Consider the following 20939-nt stretch of genomic DNA (forward strand, 5'->3'; position numbering starts at 1 on the left):
AACCAGGTAATTTAGTTCTAAACTGAGAATATAGATTCAGGGATTTTTTTTTTTTTTTTTTTAATCAAGGACTGAAGAACTAGGATGAATGAAAAATGTGGATGTTAGGCCTTGTGTAACTACAGTAAACTGGAAGATATCCCAGTTCTTTACTTCAAGGTTTCACTTATTACTACCTGGATGCTGCTTTATTTGTAACACCTTGTTTCTCTTTCCACTGAAAATGCACAACTCTTCCAGAAATGGGCATATTTTATGATTAATAGCATTCTTTCAAAAAAAATTTTTTTTTTCTTTCTCTAGCGTGTGGAATTGCCTTTTCTTAGAAACCGTAAGTTCAGGAACATGACACTGCTATTTTTTATTGTTTGTTTGTTTTCTGAGAATTCAATCTCTAATTTTATTCTTCACCTGAGAAAAAGACCCAAAACCAAACCGATTAGGAAAAAAAAAAAAACCCCATTGCCGTCAAGTTGATTCTGACTCGTAGCAACCCTATAGCACAGAGCAGAACTGCCCTAGTAGGGTTTCCAAGGCTGTAAATCTTTTCGGAAGCAGACTGCCACATCCTTGTCCCGCAGAGCAGCTGGTGGGTTTGAACCGCCGACCATTTGTTTAGCAGCCGAGTGCATAATCACTGCACCACCAGGGCTCCCTTTACCTAAGAAAGCTACTCCCTAATTTTATCTACTGACCTTCCCTTCCCCTTTCTTGACAAAGCTCTCCATCAAACCTAGTCCACAAGCCTCTGAATAAACACTCAGAACTGGAATATGAACGTGAAGTGAGCCCTAAAAAAACTCCACAATTGAGACTGTCTTTTAAAATGCTGGGCCTCGGCACATCCGGGCAGAGCCCTGCCAGGAACAGCAAGTCCTGCTGCCAAGAAAAGCAAAAAGAGACCACAAATTGCCACCAAACCACTCCAAAACGTTCCATTGTTCCGACAGCCCTGAAAAGATAAACTTCCCCAAGCCCTAGGGATCTAAACTATTACACTCAAAATTTTCACAGGATCCTAAAGAAGGGGGAAAGGCATAAGGGAAGATATAAAATGTGTCTCATTTCTTTGCATCCTGCATTGGCTGCCAGCTTTCTTCTTCTAACTCATCTTGTCTTCTTTTAAGGTCATGCTATGTTAGAACAATCTGCAGTTGTGTCCATACAATGAGACTCAAGGTCTTCATTCATGTCCAGGTTAGAAGGACAATAGAAGAAGCCGAAGTCAGAGCCGAGGGCTATACTGGATGACCTCACTAATAGCTCCTAGTGCACACTCTAGGAATTCATGGGGTTTAAGATATGTGCTGTGGTCCTGGCCATGGCTTCTCACTCTGTTCTCCCAGATTCCTAAGTGGCCCTGACTTTGTCTCCATCTCCAGCATCATATCATATCACTTCTTTATTCACTCTTTCTCCTGCAATCTCACTGGTTTTCTCTTGTTGTTTGCTTCCATTGAGCTGGCTTCTGACTCGTGGTAACCCCATGCACAACAGAATGAAAGACTGCCTGGTCCCGTGCTGTCCCCATAATCAGTTATGGATCAGACCGTTGCGTCCCATAGGGTTTTCATTGGCTGATTTTCGCAAGTAGATTATCAGGTCTTTCTTCCTAGTTTGTCTTGGTCTGGAAGCTCTGCTGAAACCTGTCAGCATCAAAGTAACATGCAAGCCTCCACCAATAGATGGGTGATGGCTGTGCATGAGGCGCGTTGGCTTCTAGCAGTTCCTCAAACATTCAAGGAGCCCTTCTCCTCAAGGTCTTCGCACATTTTGTTCCCTCTGTCTGGAATGTTCTTACTCACTCTCCACCTTCCTTCTAGTGATTAACTCTTTAACTCAGTCATCATTTCCTCAGGGAGCCAAGACTTTTCCTCCACTCTCTCCATATTAAATCCATTCCCCCACTGTACATTCTTGCAGTATACTGTATTTTGTGTCCTAGGACTTATCATACTTTCTAATTTTTGCATGTTCTTCTGGGATTATATGACTGAGGGCAAGTACCAGGCCTATTTTTCCCACCTTTAGTCTTCCTGGAGTGAAGTGATGCAATGGTTCAGCACTCAGCTGCTAACCAATAGTTGGTTCGAACCCACCCAGCTGCTCCATAGCAGAAAGACCTGGCAATCTACTCTCATTAAGATTGTTGTTGTTGTTGTTCGGTGCCGTCGAGTCGGTTCTGACTCACAGTGACCCTGTGTATCACAGAACGAAACACTGCCCGGTACTGCGCCATCCTCACAATCGTTGTTATGCTTGAGCCCATTGTTGCAGCCACTGTGTCAATCCATCTTGTTGAGGGTCTTCCTCTTTTCCACTGACCCTAAACTTTACCAAGCATGATGTCCTTCTCCAGGGACTGACCCCTCCCGACAACATGTCCAAAGTGTGTGAGACATACTCTCGCCATCCTTGCCTCTAAGGAGCATTCTGGTTGTACTTCTTCCAAGACAGATTTGTTCGTTCTTTTAGCAGTCCATGATATAGTCAATATTCTTCGCCAGCACCACAATTCAAAGGCATCAATTCTTCTTCAGTCTCCCTTAGTCATTGTCCAGCTTTCACACGCACATGATGCGATTGAAAATACCATGGCTTGGGTCAGGCGCACCTTAGTCTTCAAGGTGACATCTTTGCTTTTCAATGCTTTAAGGAGGTCCTTTGCAGCAGATTTGCCCAATGCAATGTGTCTTTTTTATTTCTTGATTGCTGCTTCCATGGCTGTTGATTGTGGATCCAAGTAAGACGAAATCCTTGACAACTTCAATCTTTTCTCCGTTTATCATGATGTTGCTCACTGGTCCAGTTGTGAGGATTTTTGTTTTCTTTATGTTGAGGTGTTATCCATACTGAAGGCTGTGGCCTTTGATCTTCTTCAGTAAGTGCTTCAAGTCCTCTTCACTTTCAGCAAGCAAGGTTGTGTCATCTGCATAATGCAGGTTGTTAATGAGTCTTCCTCCAATCCTGATGCCCCGTTCTTCTTCATATAGTACAGCTTCTCGGATTATTTGCTCCGCACACAGATTGAATAGGTATGGTGAAAGGATGCAACCCTGACACACACGTTTTCTGACTTTAAACCACTCATTATCTCCTTGTTCTGTCCGAACAACTGCCTCTTGATCTATGTAAAGGTTCCTCATGAGCACAATTAAGTGTTCTGGAATTCCCATTCTTCCCAATGTTACCCATAATTTGTTATGATCCACACAGTCGAATGCCTTTGCATAGTCAATAAAACACAGGTAAACATCCTTCTAGTGTTCTCTGCTTTCAGCCAGGATCCATCTGATATCAGCAGTGATTTCCCTGGTTCATGTCCTCTTCTGAAACTGGTCTGAATTTCTGGCAGTTCCCTGTTGATAAACTGCTGCAGCCGCTTTTGAATGATATAGCCATAAAGATTACAGCCTAGAAAACCCTATGGGGCATTCTACTCTGTCACAAGTGGTTGCTATGAGTTGGAACCCACTCGATGACACCTAACAATAACAACAGTCTTCCTGGTGTTTGGCATAGTAAGCACCCAATAAATTTTTGTTGATGAATGAATGACAGGTGGAAAATCAATGGAATCACAATTCTTGATGGAATTCAGATGAAAGAGGTTTTATCCACTAACACTCTGATATAGGAGGTCAATGTGAGAGGCACATTAGGTTTTGAGCAGGTGATAACTCTGACAGCATTAAAATTCTTAAACCCCAAAGAACTATAAAGATTCATATTCAAATCCCATATTCATAATTCCAAAGGATAGCATGTATTATGCTGGAAAGGAGAGGTCTGGATGACTGTAAATTTCCTACTTCTCCAGCTGGGCCTGTTGTTAGGTACCATCGAGTTAATTCCAACTCATAGGAAGCCTATATGATGGCGTAGAACTGCCCCATAGGGTTTCCTAGGCTGTAATCTTTACAAGAGCAGATCACCAGGTCTTTTCTCCTGCACAGCCGCTGGTGGGTTCATACCACCAAACTTTTGGTTAGCAGCCAACTGCTTAGCCATTGTGCCACGAGGGCTCCTTAGCTGGGCCTGGTCCCTTTTAATAAGTCCATCTTGTACACCCCTCCTCCCCCACACACGTACATATGTATGTGGGGAAATGTATCAAAAATTCTCTGAAAGAACTAGTATTTTGTCTCTGAAATTTATCCAGACAACTCCCACTTACACAAGCCCATTGCTCCTTACTCTGAACATTCCTGGCTCTTTTCACCCTTGACCCTCATGTATTTCTGCCCTTCCTTTCTGGTTACTGACTCCACTCCGTGGATAGCTAAACATATTTCCACATGCTTGGACATCAACAGCAGTATAAACCTTCCTTTCATCTCTCTGTGTCTCATAAGGTTCACATGAGTGGTTTCTCAACCTCCAGTCTCCTCCTCTTGAAGAACAATAAAACAACAATGACAGTAATAACACCCAGTACTGATGTTCTTCATACTAGCTACCGCAGGCATTGCCGCACTGAATCCTCATATCGTTGCATTCCCATTTACAGATAAGGCAACTGTAGAATAGAAATTGAGTGACACGGTCAAGGTTACACTGTGTAAGTGACAAAGCTGGGATTTGAGCTCAGGCTGGGTCTTCTAACCACTGCCCTCTGTCTAGCACAACCAGCCTTATGGATTTTCCCAGAATTCTTCTATCCTTTCACTCTCCTGGCGACATCATAATGGACTTGATGTTTGGAAATGGTCAATAAAGAGCCAAATTAATTCTAGCATTCAAGATTCCCCACTAATTGGTCTTATCTTTTCAAATTTATATTTTAATTTATTTTTGGTGAAAATATATACAGCAAAACCCATTCCCAGTGACATTGGTTACATTCTTCACATAGTGTCAATATTCTCGTTATTGCTGTTCTAATTGTTTCGCTCCTATTCACTTAAAACTCCCTGCCCTCCAACCTTCTTGTCTATGCTTTAAAATAGCTGTTGTCCATTCGGTCTAATTAATTTTTTAAGGGAATGCTATACTCAATGGTGACAATCCTTACTTTTTGAGCTAGACTATTACTTAGTTTAAAGATGACTTCAGGGGATAGTTTCAATTCAAGGTTTGCAGAGTAGCTCAGGGTAATAGTCTTGGGGACTCCTCCAGCCTCAATAGGTCCAGTAAGCCTGGATTCTTTAAGAAATTTGAAGGCCTAGTCTACATTTTTCTCCCTTTCTATCAGGATATATCTATTGTGCCAACTAATTAGAATATTTGGTAGTCATAACTAATTGGTCTTATCTTGACTGGTCTCACCATGGCTGACCAACCTGACCTGTCACTGGAATAAAGGGTCCGTGTTGGGAAATAGTCAGCCCTTTTGTAAATCTGTCCCCTCCATGCCTAATCTCATGTATTTTCCAAACTCTTTCCTTACTTAAACTCTTTCCTTACTTACAACATCCTATTTCCTTCCTGATCATCACTATGAAGACTCAGTTGAAGTTCTAGCTACCCTGTGAATGAAAAGTTAACTGAAATCTGGCCTACTTGGATCACTCCTTCCTCACAGTGTGAGTTGACCCACTCGGTTACTCTTTAAGGTCCATTTAATGTGTAAACCTGGCCTCTTCCAAGGAAAGTAAGATTCTTGCTTACATAATATATATTTTTCTTAAATTTTATTAATTTAGTCAATGGTCTCTAGCCAAAGACCACCAGGACCACACCTGCAGCTGAACAAGTTGCATTTATTGCCCCTTGCAATGAGGGAGAATGCACTTGTAAGATTTGGGCTTGTGTTAGGTGATTTGGGGGAGGTTACCAGGAAGTGGGGCTTTGCTCTTAGGATGCTGGGATTAATTTTATAATTGGCTATCTTAATAAATCTTGAATAGAGGCTAAAAGTATAATTGGTAAAGAAGCATCAGTCACTCATACTAACCAGGAGAGGGGGATATTTGGTGTTTTTGTGGTGTAACCTTGCTTTTGTCTGTTCTCAGACAAGATATACAGTGGTCTTGGGTTTGCCTTGATCCATCAGAGTCACAAAATGATCTTGACTTTGGACAAGCAAGAAATTGACAGGTCTGAGACCCTGATTTGGACTTTTAGCCTCCAGAACTGTGAGAAAATAAATTTTTGTTCTTTGTTGTTGTATGCTGTCGATTCCAACTCATGACAACCCTATGTGACAGAGTGAAACTGCCTCATAGGGTTTCCTGGGGTGTAACCTTTATGGCAACAAATCGCCAGGTCTTTTCTCCTGCAAAGCTTTGAACCCCGATCTATCTCAATTATAGTATTTATGTTATAGCAGCACTAGGTAACTAAGATAGCACCCATTGTGTGAAGTGCAGTAGACTACAGACACAGATGTGGAGGCAGCCCTAGCTCCGGCAGGCATTACAGGCACCAAACTATATGTCATATACTATGTTCACTGTGTTACACAGTATCTCACTTATTTGTTACAGCTCTCCTAAAAATATTTTATTATGCCAATTTAACAGATGATGAAACTGATGTGGGGAGGCTTAGAACTTGCCCAAAAATCACTTAGAAAGGAAGTTATAAAACAAGAATTTGAAGTAGATCTCTCTGATCCAACCTCCATCACATCTCTCAAGATCCAAGCTTTCTAGACTTAAAAGAACCTTTGAGTGACTCAATATCCATCTGTAGAATCAAATCCTTCAGCCCCAGTCAAGCCTTCAGATGAATGCAGCCCCAGACAACATCTTGACTGGGTTAAGTCGCTGACCCACTAAAACTGTGAAATGTTTATTGTTTTAAGCCTCTATGTTCTGGGATAATTTGTTATTCAGCAACAGATAGCTAATACACTGCTCTTAGATTAAGCCATGAGGATGTGGCTGGGAGGAAGAAGAGAAGGATATGACTTATGGAAAGTCCCGGCCTGACAAAAAGAAAAAGTACAAGAAATTCCCTTTAACCCAGGGGATTATGGGAAAGCAGGAGACACAGAGATGGGAGGCAGGTTGGAAGACAAACGTGTCCCCACCTTCTTTCTGTCTTGGGTCTAACATCCTTGATGTAGAAGGTCTCTCAGATAAATTGCAGGAACAGTAAAGTTCCTGTTTGGAACTATAGGAGGAGAATGTCTCCCAGGGTGTAACAACCCTGAGCTTCAGCTCTTGTGTGGTATGGAAAAGACCGAGAAGTTCCCACAAGCCCCCAAGGGAGGAAGAGGAGTTCACTGAGTGTCTAGCTGGGGAGCTGCCAGAGAAGGTCACCATTGTAGCAATGGGGCTGAGTGGCCCAAACCAGGGTCAAAGAGGAGTCATGGCCAGATCTCAGGAGTATCATAGCGCCAGCAAGAGCTGGGGATGAGCCAAGCCAGCAGGGAGGGCCATAGAGTCCCACTGAAAGTGAAAGAGAACATAGCGCAAAGTTACACAAGTTACAGACCTTAGCACCAAATGTCTGCAAAACACCCAGGGATGGGAAAGACCCACCACACACAACCGAGGACCAGCTGGAAATCACAAGTCCCTGCTTTGTCCCCATGCTTGAAGGCATGCAAGCCTCTAAGACAGAACCTTGGAGAGGAGAAAACTGATGAGAGGAGGAGGGAAGGAAGGAATAAAAGAGTCACCCAAAAAAGAGAATATTCCTGAAAAGATCACTTAAAGTATTTGATTGGACTGAATTCATTTTCCCCCCTACTATCCAGTGAGATCTGTGGGTGGGGCTTGAGAGGAAAATCACATCAGTTACAGAAAAGAATGAGGCTACAGCTTCTGGGCATAGCTAAATCTAGTATAAGTAAAAATGGGATTCCATTTCAGATGCTATGAAAATATATCATAAAGATTTATGTGAGTGCAAAGTGGGGGTTTTGTGCTGGATCTAGAGCATGAGAACCAGAGGGGACATTAAAGATGATCTAATTGCTGGTAGTTTCCTCTGCATGTGTCTGATTTGATGGTACCACATCCCTCCTCTCTCAGCCCATCACCCACCAAGCTCCAAGGACTGGTATCATAAAGATGACAATGGCTTTGTCAGATGCATCATTTGGGAATTATAACTCATTTAAAAGGGTTGTCACCAATTCATCGGTCCCCATATGTGTAGTACAGAGAAACAGCAGGCAGGAATCAGAACCATAGCACATTTGTTTCGTGGGTCAGAAGATAGCCCTTGTTTTATTAAAATATTTACAGAGGATTGAGAAGGAAAAGGATCGTGTCAAACTGTGGCAATGTGCACCAAAGCATGTACCTCCTCCAAGCTCCGCTGTCCTGGGCTGTCCTGCAAGTGGCTCTTTGGAACTTGGTCTATCTGGAGCCTTAGAAGTAGCCTCATGAAGCCCAGTCCTCCTGGTCAATCCTTTCTCAACCAGAGCTGACCATGACATTGGCACCACTGAAGGGTGGCAAAGGCCCCCAGGTCAGTTGAATGGGAAAGTTTTCTTTGCTATCCCTATTGTCTTTTTTGAAAGCCCTGGTTATCTTCAAATAACCAAGCAATCAGGGGGCACAGTGGCTTACCAGAAGCCAATCTCAACTTGGCCTCCATTGAGTTTTGTCCCTGAAATCAGAAGCCTTGGCACAGCTAAAGTCACACTTCAGGTCCACACTGCATTAGGCAACACAGGTGGCACACAAGTTCAGGTGGACGTAGGGAAAGCTTCTCATGGAGCTTGAGACTCATTTCATGTTTCTCTCTATCCAGTCTTTAAAAGGCAGCACCTTTGTGAAGGCTGTGTAGAGGCTGTGGCTGCATGTTTTATCATAGCTCCAGCTGACCAGGCCCACCAGGTGCCAGCTCGGCTCAGGTGATGCCTGTCCTGGAAGAGACACTGCTGCAATGCCTCCTGTCTCTGCCAGGCAGATGTTAGAAGGGGCAGTGGGGTCGTGGCTGGCACAGAACATGTTATCTGTGACACTTACTGGGATACCATGGTCTTCATGCTGCTCCTCACACAGCAACGAGTCCACCACCCTGACCACCCCCGAGCGCAGTGTGTCATTCTTGAAGCCAGGGGTCCTCATGTCCGCCAAGACATTCCAGCCAGCCACGGTGATGCGGGACTCCTGGAAGGAGGTGCTGAGGTCACGGGCGGCTGCTAGGCAGATGGGCTGTACTCGGGTGCTAATGCGAGCCTTGTCCAGGAGTTTCAGGATGGCCATGTCAGAGTCGAGCAGAATGGGATCATAGTTGGGATGCAGAATGATAGCAGAAATCTATAAACACAAGGAACAGACAGCCAGGGTGAGCAGCCAACTCCATGGTGGACAAGAATAGGCTGGCCCTGAGGCAAAGTTATCAGGAGAAAACGGCTAAGAGATAGCTGCAATTATTTGAAGTTACTTTGCTCAAGGGGTCATAGAAAGCAATTACTCTATTTCCAAGACTGTTTTTGGTTTAAGCTGCAATGCCTGCCAAGGCCTGGCAAGGTGACTAGATGGGGAAGGGGCTGCAGAGCACAAGAGTGCACACCCATCAAAAGTGGGCAGTGTGTCATGCAGAAGGGGGCCAGGATTCTAATTGTGCCAGAGAATCTAGGACTCCAGGTTTTTATCTGAAGCTTCCTGGTTTTTTTTTAAATGCTGGCAAATAACTGATTTAAAAAAATTATGTCGGGGCCATCAAATCACAAACCCTCGAAGGCTACCAGTTTGCAACTTCTGGTCTGCTGTAATCACTTCAAGTCAGTGAAATGGAGATACACCCAGAATGCTCCAAGAGACTTTTCCACAAAGTCTTCTCTGATAGTCCCAATCCTTGCTGATCACTCTCGTTGATAAAGGCTTCTAGGAGCTAACATCTGTGTTGCCCTGTATTTTTTTTTTTTTTTTAATGTAGTGCTCAATTACTGCAACTACATTTGGGCGCATTTCCTCAGGGCTTTAGCTATGCTGCGCTGATCACAGTATACTGGTCTGTCTTTCTCACTAGACTGTAGGCACCTCAGGGCAAATTTTTTTTTTCCCTATATGCAACTATTCTCAGTGAATAAAATGAATCACATTATGATTATGGGATTATGGATGGACAGGTGGGTGGGTAGATGGGATGGATAGATGAATAGATGGATCAGAGACAGGGAGAAAGTCAAGTAAGGAGGGAGAGAAGGATATTATAAATTGATTAGGGGTATCTTGGATAAAAATCTGTGTCCTCAATGCCTAGTATAGGACCCTAAATGAGATAGGTAATTAATACATGTTTGATGATCATAATGATGTACCTTTGTCTCTACTCTATTTTTAAAACAAAGAGAAAAGACTCTATGGTCTTTCAAAAATGCCCCTTTCTAGTATTTGTCAATAGAAAACACTGAGTGCCTACCATGTGTTGGGCTCTGAGCTAGGTGCTAAAATATTAAGGTAAGAAGAGTGTCACACAAACCTTAGACTTAGAGACACAAACAAACTAAAACTCAAAGGATGGAAAAAAATATATCAAGCAAACAATAAGCAAAAAAGAGCAGGAGTAGCAATATTAATTTCTGAAAAAAGAGACTTTAAACTTAAATCCACCACAAAGGATAAAGAAGGACACTACATAATGATAAAAGGGACAACTGACCAGGAACATATAACCATATTAAATATTTATGCACCCAATGACAGGGCTGCAAGATACATAAATCAAATTTTAACAGAATTGAAAAGTGAGATAGACACCTCCACAATTATAGTAGGAGACTTCAACACACCACTTTCGGAGAAGGACAGGACATCCAGTAAGAAGCTCAATAGAGACACGAAAGACCTAATTACAACAATCAACCAACTTGACCTCATTGACTTATACAGAACTCTCCACCCAACTGCTGCAAAGTATACTTTTTTTTCTAGCACACATGGAACATTCTCTAGAATAGACCACATATTAGGTCATAAAACAAACCTTTGCAGAATCCAAAACATCAAAATATTACAAAGCATCTTCTCAGACCACAAGGCCATAAAAGTGGAAATCAATAACAGAAAAATTAGGGAAAAGAAATCAAATACTTGGAAACTGAACAATACCCTCCTGAAAAAAGACTGGGTTATAGAAGACATTAAGGAGGGAATAAGGAAATTCATAGAATGCAACGAGAATGAAAATACCTCCTATCAAAACCTCTGGGACACAGCAAAAGCAGTGCTCAGAGGCCAATTTATATCGATAAATGCACACATACAAAAAGAAGAAAGAGCCAAAATCAGAGAACTGTCTCTACAACTTGAACAAATAGAAAGTGAGCAACAAAAGAATCCATCAGGCACCAGAAGAAAACAAATAATAAAAATTAGAGCTGAACTAAATGAATTAGAGAACAGAAAAACAATTCAAAGAATTAACAAAGCCAAAAGTTGGTTCTTCGAAAAAATTAACAAAATTGATAAACCATTGGCCAGACTGACTAAAGAAATACAAGAAAGGAAACAAATAACCTGAATAAGAAACGAGAAGGACCACATCACAACAGAACCAACTGAAATTAAAAGAATCATATCAGATTATTATGAAAAATTGTACTCTAACAAATTTGCAAACCTAGAAGAAATGGATGAATTCCTGGAAAAACACTACCTACCTAAACTAACACATTCAGAAGTAGAACAACTAAATAGACCCATAACAAAAAAAGAGATTGAAACAGTAATCAAAAAACTCCCAATAAAAAAAAAGCCCTGTCCCGGATGGCTTTACTGCAGAGTTCTACCAAACTTTCAGAGAAGAGTTAACACCACTACTACTAAAGGTATTTCAAAGCATAGAAAATGACAGAATACTACCTAACTCATTCTATGAAGCCACCATTTCCCTGATACCAAAACCAGGTAAAGACATCACAAAAAAAGAAAATTACAGACCTATATCCCTCATAAACATAGATGCAAAAATCCTCAAGAAAATTCTAGCCAATAGAATTCAACAACAGATCAAAAAATTAATCCACCATGACCAAGTGGGATTTATACCAGGTATGCAAGGCTGGTTTAATATTAGAAAGACCATTAATGTAATCCACCATATAAATAAAACAAAAGACAAAAACCACATGATCTTATCAATTGATGCAGAAAAGGCATTTGACAAAGTCCAACACCCACTTATGATAAAAACTCTCAGCAAAATAGGAACTGAAGGAAAATTCCTCAACATAATAAAGGGCATCTGTACAAAGCCAACAGCCAACATCACTCTGAATGGAGAGAGCCTGAAAGCATTTCCCTTGAGAATGGGAACCAGACAAGGATGCCCTTTATCACTGCTCTTATTCAACATTGTGCTAGAGGTCCTAGCCAGAGAAATTAGGCTAGACAAAGAAATAAAGGGCATCCGGATTGGCAAGGAGGAAGTAAAATTATCTCTATTTGCAGATGACATGATCTTATACACAGAAAACCCTAAGGAATCCTCCAGAAAACTACTGAAACTAATAGAAGAGTTTGGCAGAGTCTCAGGTTACAAGATAAACATACAAAAATCACTTGGATTCCTCTACATCAACAAAAAGAACATCGAAGAGGAAATAACCAAATCAATACCATTCACAGTAGCCACCAAGAAGATAAAATACTTAGGAATAAATCTTACCAGAGATGTAAAAGACCTATACAAAGAAAACTACAAAGTACTACTACAAGAAACTAAAAAGGACCTACTTAAGTGGAAAAACATACCTTGCTCATGGATAGGAAGACTTAACATAGTAAAAATGTCTATTCTACCAAAAGCCGTTTACACATACGATGCACTTCCAATTCAAATTCCAATGTAATTTTTTAATGTGATGGAGAAACAAATCACCAACTTCATATGGAAGGGAAAGAAGCCCCGGATAAGTAAAGCATTACTGAAAAAGAAGAAGAAAGTGGGAGGCCTCACTCTACCTGATTTTAGAACCTATTATACAGCCACAATAGTCAAAACAGCCTGGTACTGGTACAACAACAGGCACATAGACCAATGGAACAGAATTGAGAACCCAGATAGAAATCCATCCACATATGAGCAGCTGATATTTGACAAAGGCCCAGTGTCAGTTCCTTGGGGAAAAGATAGTCTTTTTAACAAATGGTGCTGGCATAACTGGATATCCATTTGCAAAAAAATGAAACAGGACCCATACCTCACACCATGCACAAAAACTAACTCCAAGTGCATCAAAGACCTAAACATAAAGACTAAAACAATAAAGATCATCGAAGGAAAAATAGGGACAACATTAGGAGCCCTAATACAAGGCATAAACAGAATACAAAACATTACCAAAAATGACGAAGAGAAACCAGATAACTGGGAGCTCCTAAAAATCAAACACCTATGCTCATCTAAAGACTTCACCAAAAGAGTAAAAAGACCACCTACAGATTGGGAAAGAATTTTCAGCTATGACATCTCCGACCAGCGCCTCATCTCTAAAATCTATATGAGTCTGTCAAAGCTCAACCACAAAAAGACAAGCAACCCAATCAAGAAGTGGGCAAAGGATATGAACACGCACTTCACTAAAGAAGATATTCAGGCAGCTAACAGATACATGAGAAAATGCTCTCGATCATTAGCCATTAGAGAAATGCAAATTAAAACTACGATGAGATTCCATCTCACTTCAACAAGGCTGGCATTAATCCAAAAAACACAAAATAAAAAATGTTGGAGAGGCTGCAGAGAGATTGGAACTCTTATACACTGCTGGTGGGAATGTAAAATGGTACAACCACTTTGGAAATCTATCTGGCGTTATCTTAAACAGTTAGAAATAGAACTACCATACAATCCAGAAATCCCACTCCTCGGAATATACCCTAGAGAAATAAGAGCCTTCACACAAACAGATATATGCACACCCATGTTTATTGCAGCTCTGTTTACAATAGCAAAAAGCTGGAAGCAACCAAGGTGTCCATCAGCGGATGAATGGATAAATAAATTGTGGTACATTCACACAATGGAATACTACGCATTGATAAAGAACAGTGAAGAATCTGTGAAACATTTCATAACATGGAGGAACCTGGAAGGCATTATGCTGAGCGAAATTAGTCAGAGGCAAAAGGACAAATATTGTATAAGACCACTATTATAAGATCTTGAGAAATAGTATAAACTGAGAAGAACACATACTTTTGTGGTTACGAGGGCGGGGGGAGGAAGGGAGGGTGGGAGAGGGTTGTTTACTGATTAGTTAGTAGATAAGAACTGCTTTAGGTGAAGGGAAGGACAATACTCAATACATATAAGGTCAGCTCAACTGGACTGGACCAAAAGAAAAGAAGCTTCCGGGATAAACTGAATGCTTCAAAGGTCAGCAGAGCAAGGGCGGGGGTTTGGAGACCATGGTTTAAGGGGACTTCTAAGTCAATTGGCAAAATAATTCTATTATGAAAACATTCTGCATCCCACTTTGAAAAGTGGCATCTGGGGTCTTAAATGCTATCAAGCGGCCATCTAAGATGCATCAATTGGTCTCAACCCACCTGGATCAAAGGAGAATGAAGTACACCAAGGTCACACGATAACTAAGAGCCCAAGAGACAGAAAGGGCCACATGAACCAGAGACCTACATCATCCTGAGACCAGAAGAACTAGTTGGTGCCCGGCCACAACCGATGACTGCCCTGACAGGGAGCACAACAGAGAACCCCTGAGGGAGCAGGAGATCAGTGGGATGCAGACCCCAAATTCTCACAAAAAGACCATACTTAATGGTCTGAATGAGACTAGAGGAATCCCGGCAGTCATGGTCCCCAAACCTTCTGTTGGCCTAGGACAGGAACCATTCCCGAAGACAACTCATCAGACATGGAAGGGACTGGACAGTGGGTAGGAGAGAGATGCTGATGAAGAGTAAGGTATTTGTATCAGGTGGACACTTGAGACTGTGTTGGCATCTCCTGTCTGGAGGGGGGATGGGAGGATAGAGTTGGAAGCTGGCAAAATTGTCACGAAAGGAGAGACTGGAAGGGCTGACTCATTAGGGGGAGAGCAAGTGGGAGTACGGAGTAAGGTGTACATAAACTTATATGTGACAGTTTGACTTGATTTGTAAACGTTCACTTGAAGCTCAGTAAAAGTTAATTAAAAAAAAAAAAAGAGTGTCACAGCCACTGCTGTCATGGTGCTTGAAGTTTGTTGAGTCAGAGACCCGGTTTCCTGGTTACAGCCATCTCTTACCCGCAAGGTCTGGATGGTTTTTTCATCCCGGTCATCATCCCTGTAGAATTTCCCCAAGACGACTTTGAGGTCTGCTGTCTTGATCACGGTGACCTTCCCCAGTTCCGTGACGCAGTGGGCAGCAACCACCACAGTGCGCTCATTCACCAGGGCACCACTGCACACCAGGAACCATGTGCCCTTGTGCAGACTGTCCCCATGCGCCCCACTGGTCCTCCTGTAGATGGCCACCTGCCATGGCCAGCGCATGCCCTGGGTCTTCGGAGCAGTAATGTTTTCAATTTTCCCACAGACTAGGGAGGAAGCACAGGCTCAGGAAGATGAACTCCTATCTTTCCTATCCAAAGAAAAATGTGTTGCCAAACCAGGACAGCACAAATCTGGAGAGGTGGGCTCTATGGGCATGATGACCACCAAACTATCTAACCTCTCTTTCTCCCTTTCCTTTAAATATTAATCAGCCATGTTGATGTGTTTGGTTGTAAAGTCTGGGGTTAAAATTGGAGGCTTTGTAGTCAAATGAAACCTGGGTTCCAATCCCAGGTCTGTACTTAGTAAGACTTTGGGCAAGTTGTGTAATCTTTCAGATCCTCAGCTTTCTTGCCTGTAGAGTGGATATAGTAGTTACAATTGCTTCATATGGTTCTTGAGGAGACTGAATGAGATGGTGCACATGAACACTTAGCACGGACTCAACACATCATGCTTGTTAGTGTACATACGATGACCACAAGGAACTAAGTAGTACTGTTCTCCTTTGACAAAGAGGATGGGGAACGTACTTAGTATGTGCAGGACCTTATTCCACATATCACCTCAATAATCCTCACAATATATTGCCTCAATAATCCCCACCATAACCCTTATGAAGTAATTAATATTATCCCCATTGGATGATGAGTGTGAAAACTGGGGTACAGACAGGGTGACCAAGTTCACAAATCTAGAATCCCTCTGGCCCCTTTTCTTTCTTTCTTTCCCCTTTCATGTTTAATGACTGTTCTCTCTTTTTTCCCCAGGTAAATCCTACTCTCAGGAATTGCTGATAGAATTATCCCCAAGAAACCATGCCCCCCCCCAAAAAGATTTATTGAGTTAATTTCTCCCAGATAGTAAATGTAAACCAAGAGAAGGAAACATAACTGTGGAATTATAGATATCAGCAAGGAACAGCGCTGAAGGACCATTCCTTTGGGCAAGGAGTCTTTCCCCAAAAATCTTCAACAGTGATTAATGGCTTTTTACATGCAACCATGCAAGATGGAAGCTGCTTCACCCCAAAGATGAGCCTCAACTCACTAGGGATGCAAGATGGTGCCCGCCCACTCCACTTTCCAGTTTTCAGACAGGTCCTCCGGCTGCTGCCCAGGCGGCGGTAGAAAGGAGAGATGCACTCGTACTGGAGCTGGGTGTGCAGATGTTGGTACCCAGCAGGCAGGTCTCCAAAGGGAAGAACTGGCTTCTTGGTAGGGGCATCCTGCAGTTTCTGCTTGCTGACTGCTGCTGAGTACAGCTGGTGTAACGGTGTCTCCCTGAGTCAGGTGTATGGGCCCAGAGAAAGCAGAGTGAAAGACAGCCATTATGATTCCTTCAGCATCCATGTCAATCCTCATGTAGATAGATATTTGGATACAGAAGAAAATAATGACTACCTCAGCCTGTTTCCCTCTCTCTCTCGCTCTCACACACACACACACACACACACGCACACACCTCCAGTCTAGCACTGAGCCAATTCTCTTAATTCTCTTGCATGCCTCAGCCTTCATTTTATTTCCCAATTTCCATTTCTGGCATCCGTCCAGCTACTTAGGATTTTAACCGAAGAGGATAATGTCTGGTATAATAGCTGTTATCCAAAGGTATGCTTGTACGTGTACAACAAAAAATTCATTGTGAAATTATACCAGAAAGGGAGTTTATTTGAAGGAGAGCGATCCAGGCATATTTTTTTCTCTAAAAGTTATCATAATGAGACAATATCAGGAATTGACTTGAACTAAACTGTGTTGATACAGTAGCTTGATTTAGCAATTAGCACTGTAATTAGCACACCTCGGAGAACACAACTTTCTCTCAGGGTACATTGATTGAGAGAAAAAGAGAGCTTTGTATGTAAATGTGAAAGGACATATTAAATGAGCCCTGAGGTTGGAGCCCCCAGAGATCACTTGGGGAGACTTGCACACGTTTCTACAGCTCATGTTCATTTTGTATTGGTGCATAATGACTGTGAACCGGAAAGGTGGAATTCCTGTAGGAATTGATGTTTTCCTCCTTGTTTAATAGATGGAAAAAGGAAGCACAGAAAGGTAAAGGGCTAAGTGGGGGCACTTAAGGGCCCACAGTAAGGTAAAATGGTACCCAAAATAGAGCTTAGCAGTCATGGTTACCACCCTGCTGTCTCTACCACACCATTTTATTATCATCTTAAGAAATATGTTTTATGTATCTGCCCAGTACTTAACTCAGAACAAACATTCTATTCACACTGATTTTATTCAATACATCTTTAGCTCATGTTTAGAGCCAGGTCTGCGGTTCAGGGACCTTTTAAACTTGTAAACAAGCTCATCTCATAGATGTTGAAGGTCTACATTGCCTTGGTAGGCTCCTGGGGGAGCCTGGCTGCTGGAGATCAGCAGACTCCCCACTCCAGCAGCCTATTGGCCTGAAGGATACTTAACACCAGTTTCTAGGCTTGTTTTCCCATCTACTGAGACACATGGCACCTAGTAACCTAGCTTCTGATTCTAATTGTTTTAAAATTGGGAAGCCCCCTGGTCTTCTTGGGTAGCTCAGGGGCTCCTCTATAACAAGTCTCCTTCAGAAAAACTGGCTTGCTCTACTTCGTGGAGAGTCCAGCCACAGGTAAATCACAAAGATCAGAAAAGTGGGCAGAATTTGGATTCCACTGTCACTGCTCCCAAGGAAATGCCTTGCTTGAAAAGGGAAAGACAGAAATGGAATGAGGTAGCCCGAGAGGCTAAGAGAAGCACCGTGTTTCTCCTGACTGATGGCTATTCCAGGCCACTTGATTGGGGTCAGCTCTAGCCACTGGGATTCACTGTTGCTATTTCTAACATGAACTTAGTTAAAGCCTAGTGCATCAGAGAACAGACCCTGATGTAAGACATTAGATTTTCATCCTGGCTTTGCCACCTCTCCTAATAATGTGCCCTTTGGCAAGTTACTTAACTTCTCTGCAACTCAATTTACCCTCTGTAAAATGGTAATAATACTTGTAACTACCTTTGAGATTATACAACCTACTGCCATCCTGTCGACTACGACTCATAGGGACCCCATGGGGTTTCCAAGACTAAAATCTTTACAGAAGCAGACTGCCACATCTTTCTCCCTCAGAACCCCTGGTGGTTTTGAACCACTGACCTTGCCATTAGCAGTTGATTACTTTACTCACTGTACCACCTATAAACCAAAAAAACCAAACTTGTTGCCATCGAGTTGACTCCAACTCATAGCAACCCTATAGGACAGGGTAGAACTGCCCCATAGAGTTTCCAAGGAGTGCCTGGTGGATTTGAACTGCCGACCTTTTGGTTAGCAGCTGTAGCACTTGACCAGTATGCCACCAGGGTTTCCCTTATACCACCTATATAAATTAAAAAAAAAATTTTTTTTTAGTGAGGATTAAATGAACTAATACCGTAAATCGCTCAGAAGAGCAACTGGCATATAAAACCCAGTGCCGTCAAGTCGATTCTGACTCATAGCGACCCTATAGGACAGAGTAGAACTGCCCCATAGAGTTTCCAAGGAGCACCTGGCGGATTTGAACTGCCGACCCTTTGGTTAGCAGCTGTAGCAACCACTACACCACCAGGGTTTCCAACTGGCATGTAGCAAACAATAAATGTTAGCCATTCATATTGCATTTCATTCTAACACCAATCCCCAAAGACAGATGTTATTATGATTATCCTCATTTTTTCCAAAAGAGGAAACTAAGACTAAACAAGTTTAGGAACTTGCCCAAGAATATCCAGCCCTAGAGAGAGATGAAACCAGGTCTGTAACCTTTATTTATCCATCTAATTTATTCATTCAATAATTATTTATTGAGGGCTATGTGGCAGATACTGTTCTAGGCTCTGGGATCCAGCATAGACAGAACGAATAATGTTCCTGCACTTGTACAGTACCTTACAAATAGAAATTGAAGAACTCAACCAAAAATGTAGGTAAAGGACAGGTGGTAAGGGATGCTAAGATGAAAGCTGAAGCATATAATAAAGGCTGGTGAATGCAGGGTAACGAAGTCTGCTCAGCATTTAGGTTGGGGTGGCATTGCTATTTTTAAAAGGGTCGTCAGGAAAGGTCCCTCTGGCAGATGACAACTGAGCACAAGACCTGAAGGAAGTGAAGCATTAAGCCTTGCTGATATCTGATGGAAGCAGGTTCTTGGCAGAAGGAGACACAAGTGTAAAGGCTCCAAAGCATAACTGTGTTGGAATAATACAGGAAAAGCAAGGCATCTGTGTGGCTGGAGTAGGGAAGAGTGAGAAGAAAGGTAGGAAATGAGATCAAAACAGTATTTCCTCCAAAATAAGGAAAGGAAAAGTATAGGTGGGCCTATTCTCTCACAGCCAGGTGATCCTCATTTCTGGCTTTCCAGGAGAAAGGCTGGACATACCGGAGGTTCCCACCCCTCATCACAGCTGGTCATTGATCTCTAGTGCCTGGACTCCACCAGCCTATCTCTCTAGTTGGTTGCTACCAAGACCATCTTCCTAAACCATCTCCAGTTCTCCGGTTGCCATTGAGTCAACTCCAACTCATGGCGACCCCATGTGTGTCAGAGTACAATTGTGCTCCATAGGGTTTGCAATGGCTTTTTTTTTTCGAAGTAGACTGCAAGGCTTTTCTTCTGAAAAACCTCTGGAATCCCATCTCCTTAGAAGCTGCTATAATAAACACACAGTAATTTCAGTAAGATCTAAGTATTAAAATAGAGTTCCTCAAAGATCATCTTGAAGTTCTGTCTCCTACCAACATCCTACTCTCCCATCAGCCAAGGAAATTTGTACATCTTCCAACAGTTGCTACCTCGTGGCTTAAGACAATCGTCTAATGAGCCTCCATCAAGCAAGCCCTATTCTTTTATAACTAGTCAGCACTGAATGTCCCTAAGAAACTCCAGACTGTCTTTGGCCGAACACCAGTGGAAACAGGGGATGGAAGGGGAAATATTCATTCACTTTTAAAGCAGAGTTAGATGTTTCAACCTCACCTTGACTGAACCTGCACTGGAAGAACTCTTCGTCTCACCAGGTCTGAGATCTTTGGTTCTCGGCAGGCTAGAATAAAAAACAATGCTGCGTAAGCCTTTTCAGTATTCACTGTTCATGTCTATCAGCTCAGATTCATAACTGACCACCCTTCCCGGGCACCTGGAGCACATTCCTCCAGGTTCTCAGAGGAGAGACATACCAGCCAAGCTTGGACAGATCACTTAGAAAAGGGCATGCTGCCTTTCACCTAAATTGACAACCCTCTGCAGAACTTAAGTACACACCTCTGAAAAGAGAAACTAGCCAGCTGCTCCAGGTGGGTGATTTGGGCAAACGGCGGTTAATAGATTAGGCTTATCTGTTCACGTAAATAGTATTAACAAACTTGATCGAAGTCAAAGTGAAGTTTCTAAAATGCAGCCCAACAAAAAGTAGATGGCTCTTGTTTGAAGCCAGACAGCAGCATCCACCATAGGCAAGTCTTGGGTAATTGAGTTCTCCATGTACTTTCTCTGCAACTACGTCCCCTGACAATCAATCATTTGAGGGCAACTCAAAGCCCAGTTTAATTGTGCGAAAGT

General features: G+C 42.4%; 1 protein-coding gene across 5 annotated transcripts in view; it reads right to left on the reverse strand.

The window, feature by feature from the left end:
* The window catches only part of SLC1A2 (solute carrier family 1 member 2), a 405614-nt gene that overhangs the window by 205429 nt on the left and 179246 nt on the right, over positions 1-20939 (reverse strand). For 3 of the 5 annotated variants that reach the window (XM_049889390.1, XM_049889389.1, XM_049889388.1), the window contains 4 exons: positions 20358-20424; positions 16403-16635; positions 15104-15396; positions 8101-9164 (listed from right to left, as the gene is read on the reverse strand). In XM_049889390.1, coding sequence (XP_049745347.1) covers positions 8628-9164; positions 15104-15396; positions 16403-16635; positions 20358-20424 — 1130 coding nt within the window. In that variant the 3' untranslated portion in view covers positions 8101-8627. Of the gene's footprint in view, positions 1-8100; positions 9165-15103; positions 15397-16402; positions 16636-20357; positions 20425-20939 lie in introns of those variants that run through there. The other 2 variants (XM_049889387.1, XM_049889386.1) reach the window with 1 other exon arrangement.

Source organism: Elephas maximus, chromosome 7 (genome assembly GCF_024166365.1).
Source record: "Elephas maximus indicus isolate mEleMax1 chromosome 7, mEleMax1 primary haplotype, whole genome shotgun sequence".
NCBI lineage: Eukaryota > Metazoa > Chordata > Mammalia > Proboscidea > Elephantidae > Elephas > Elephas maximus.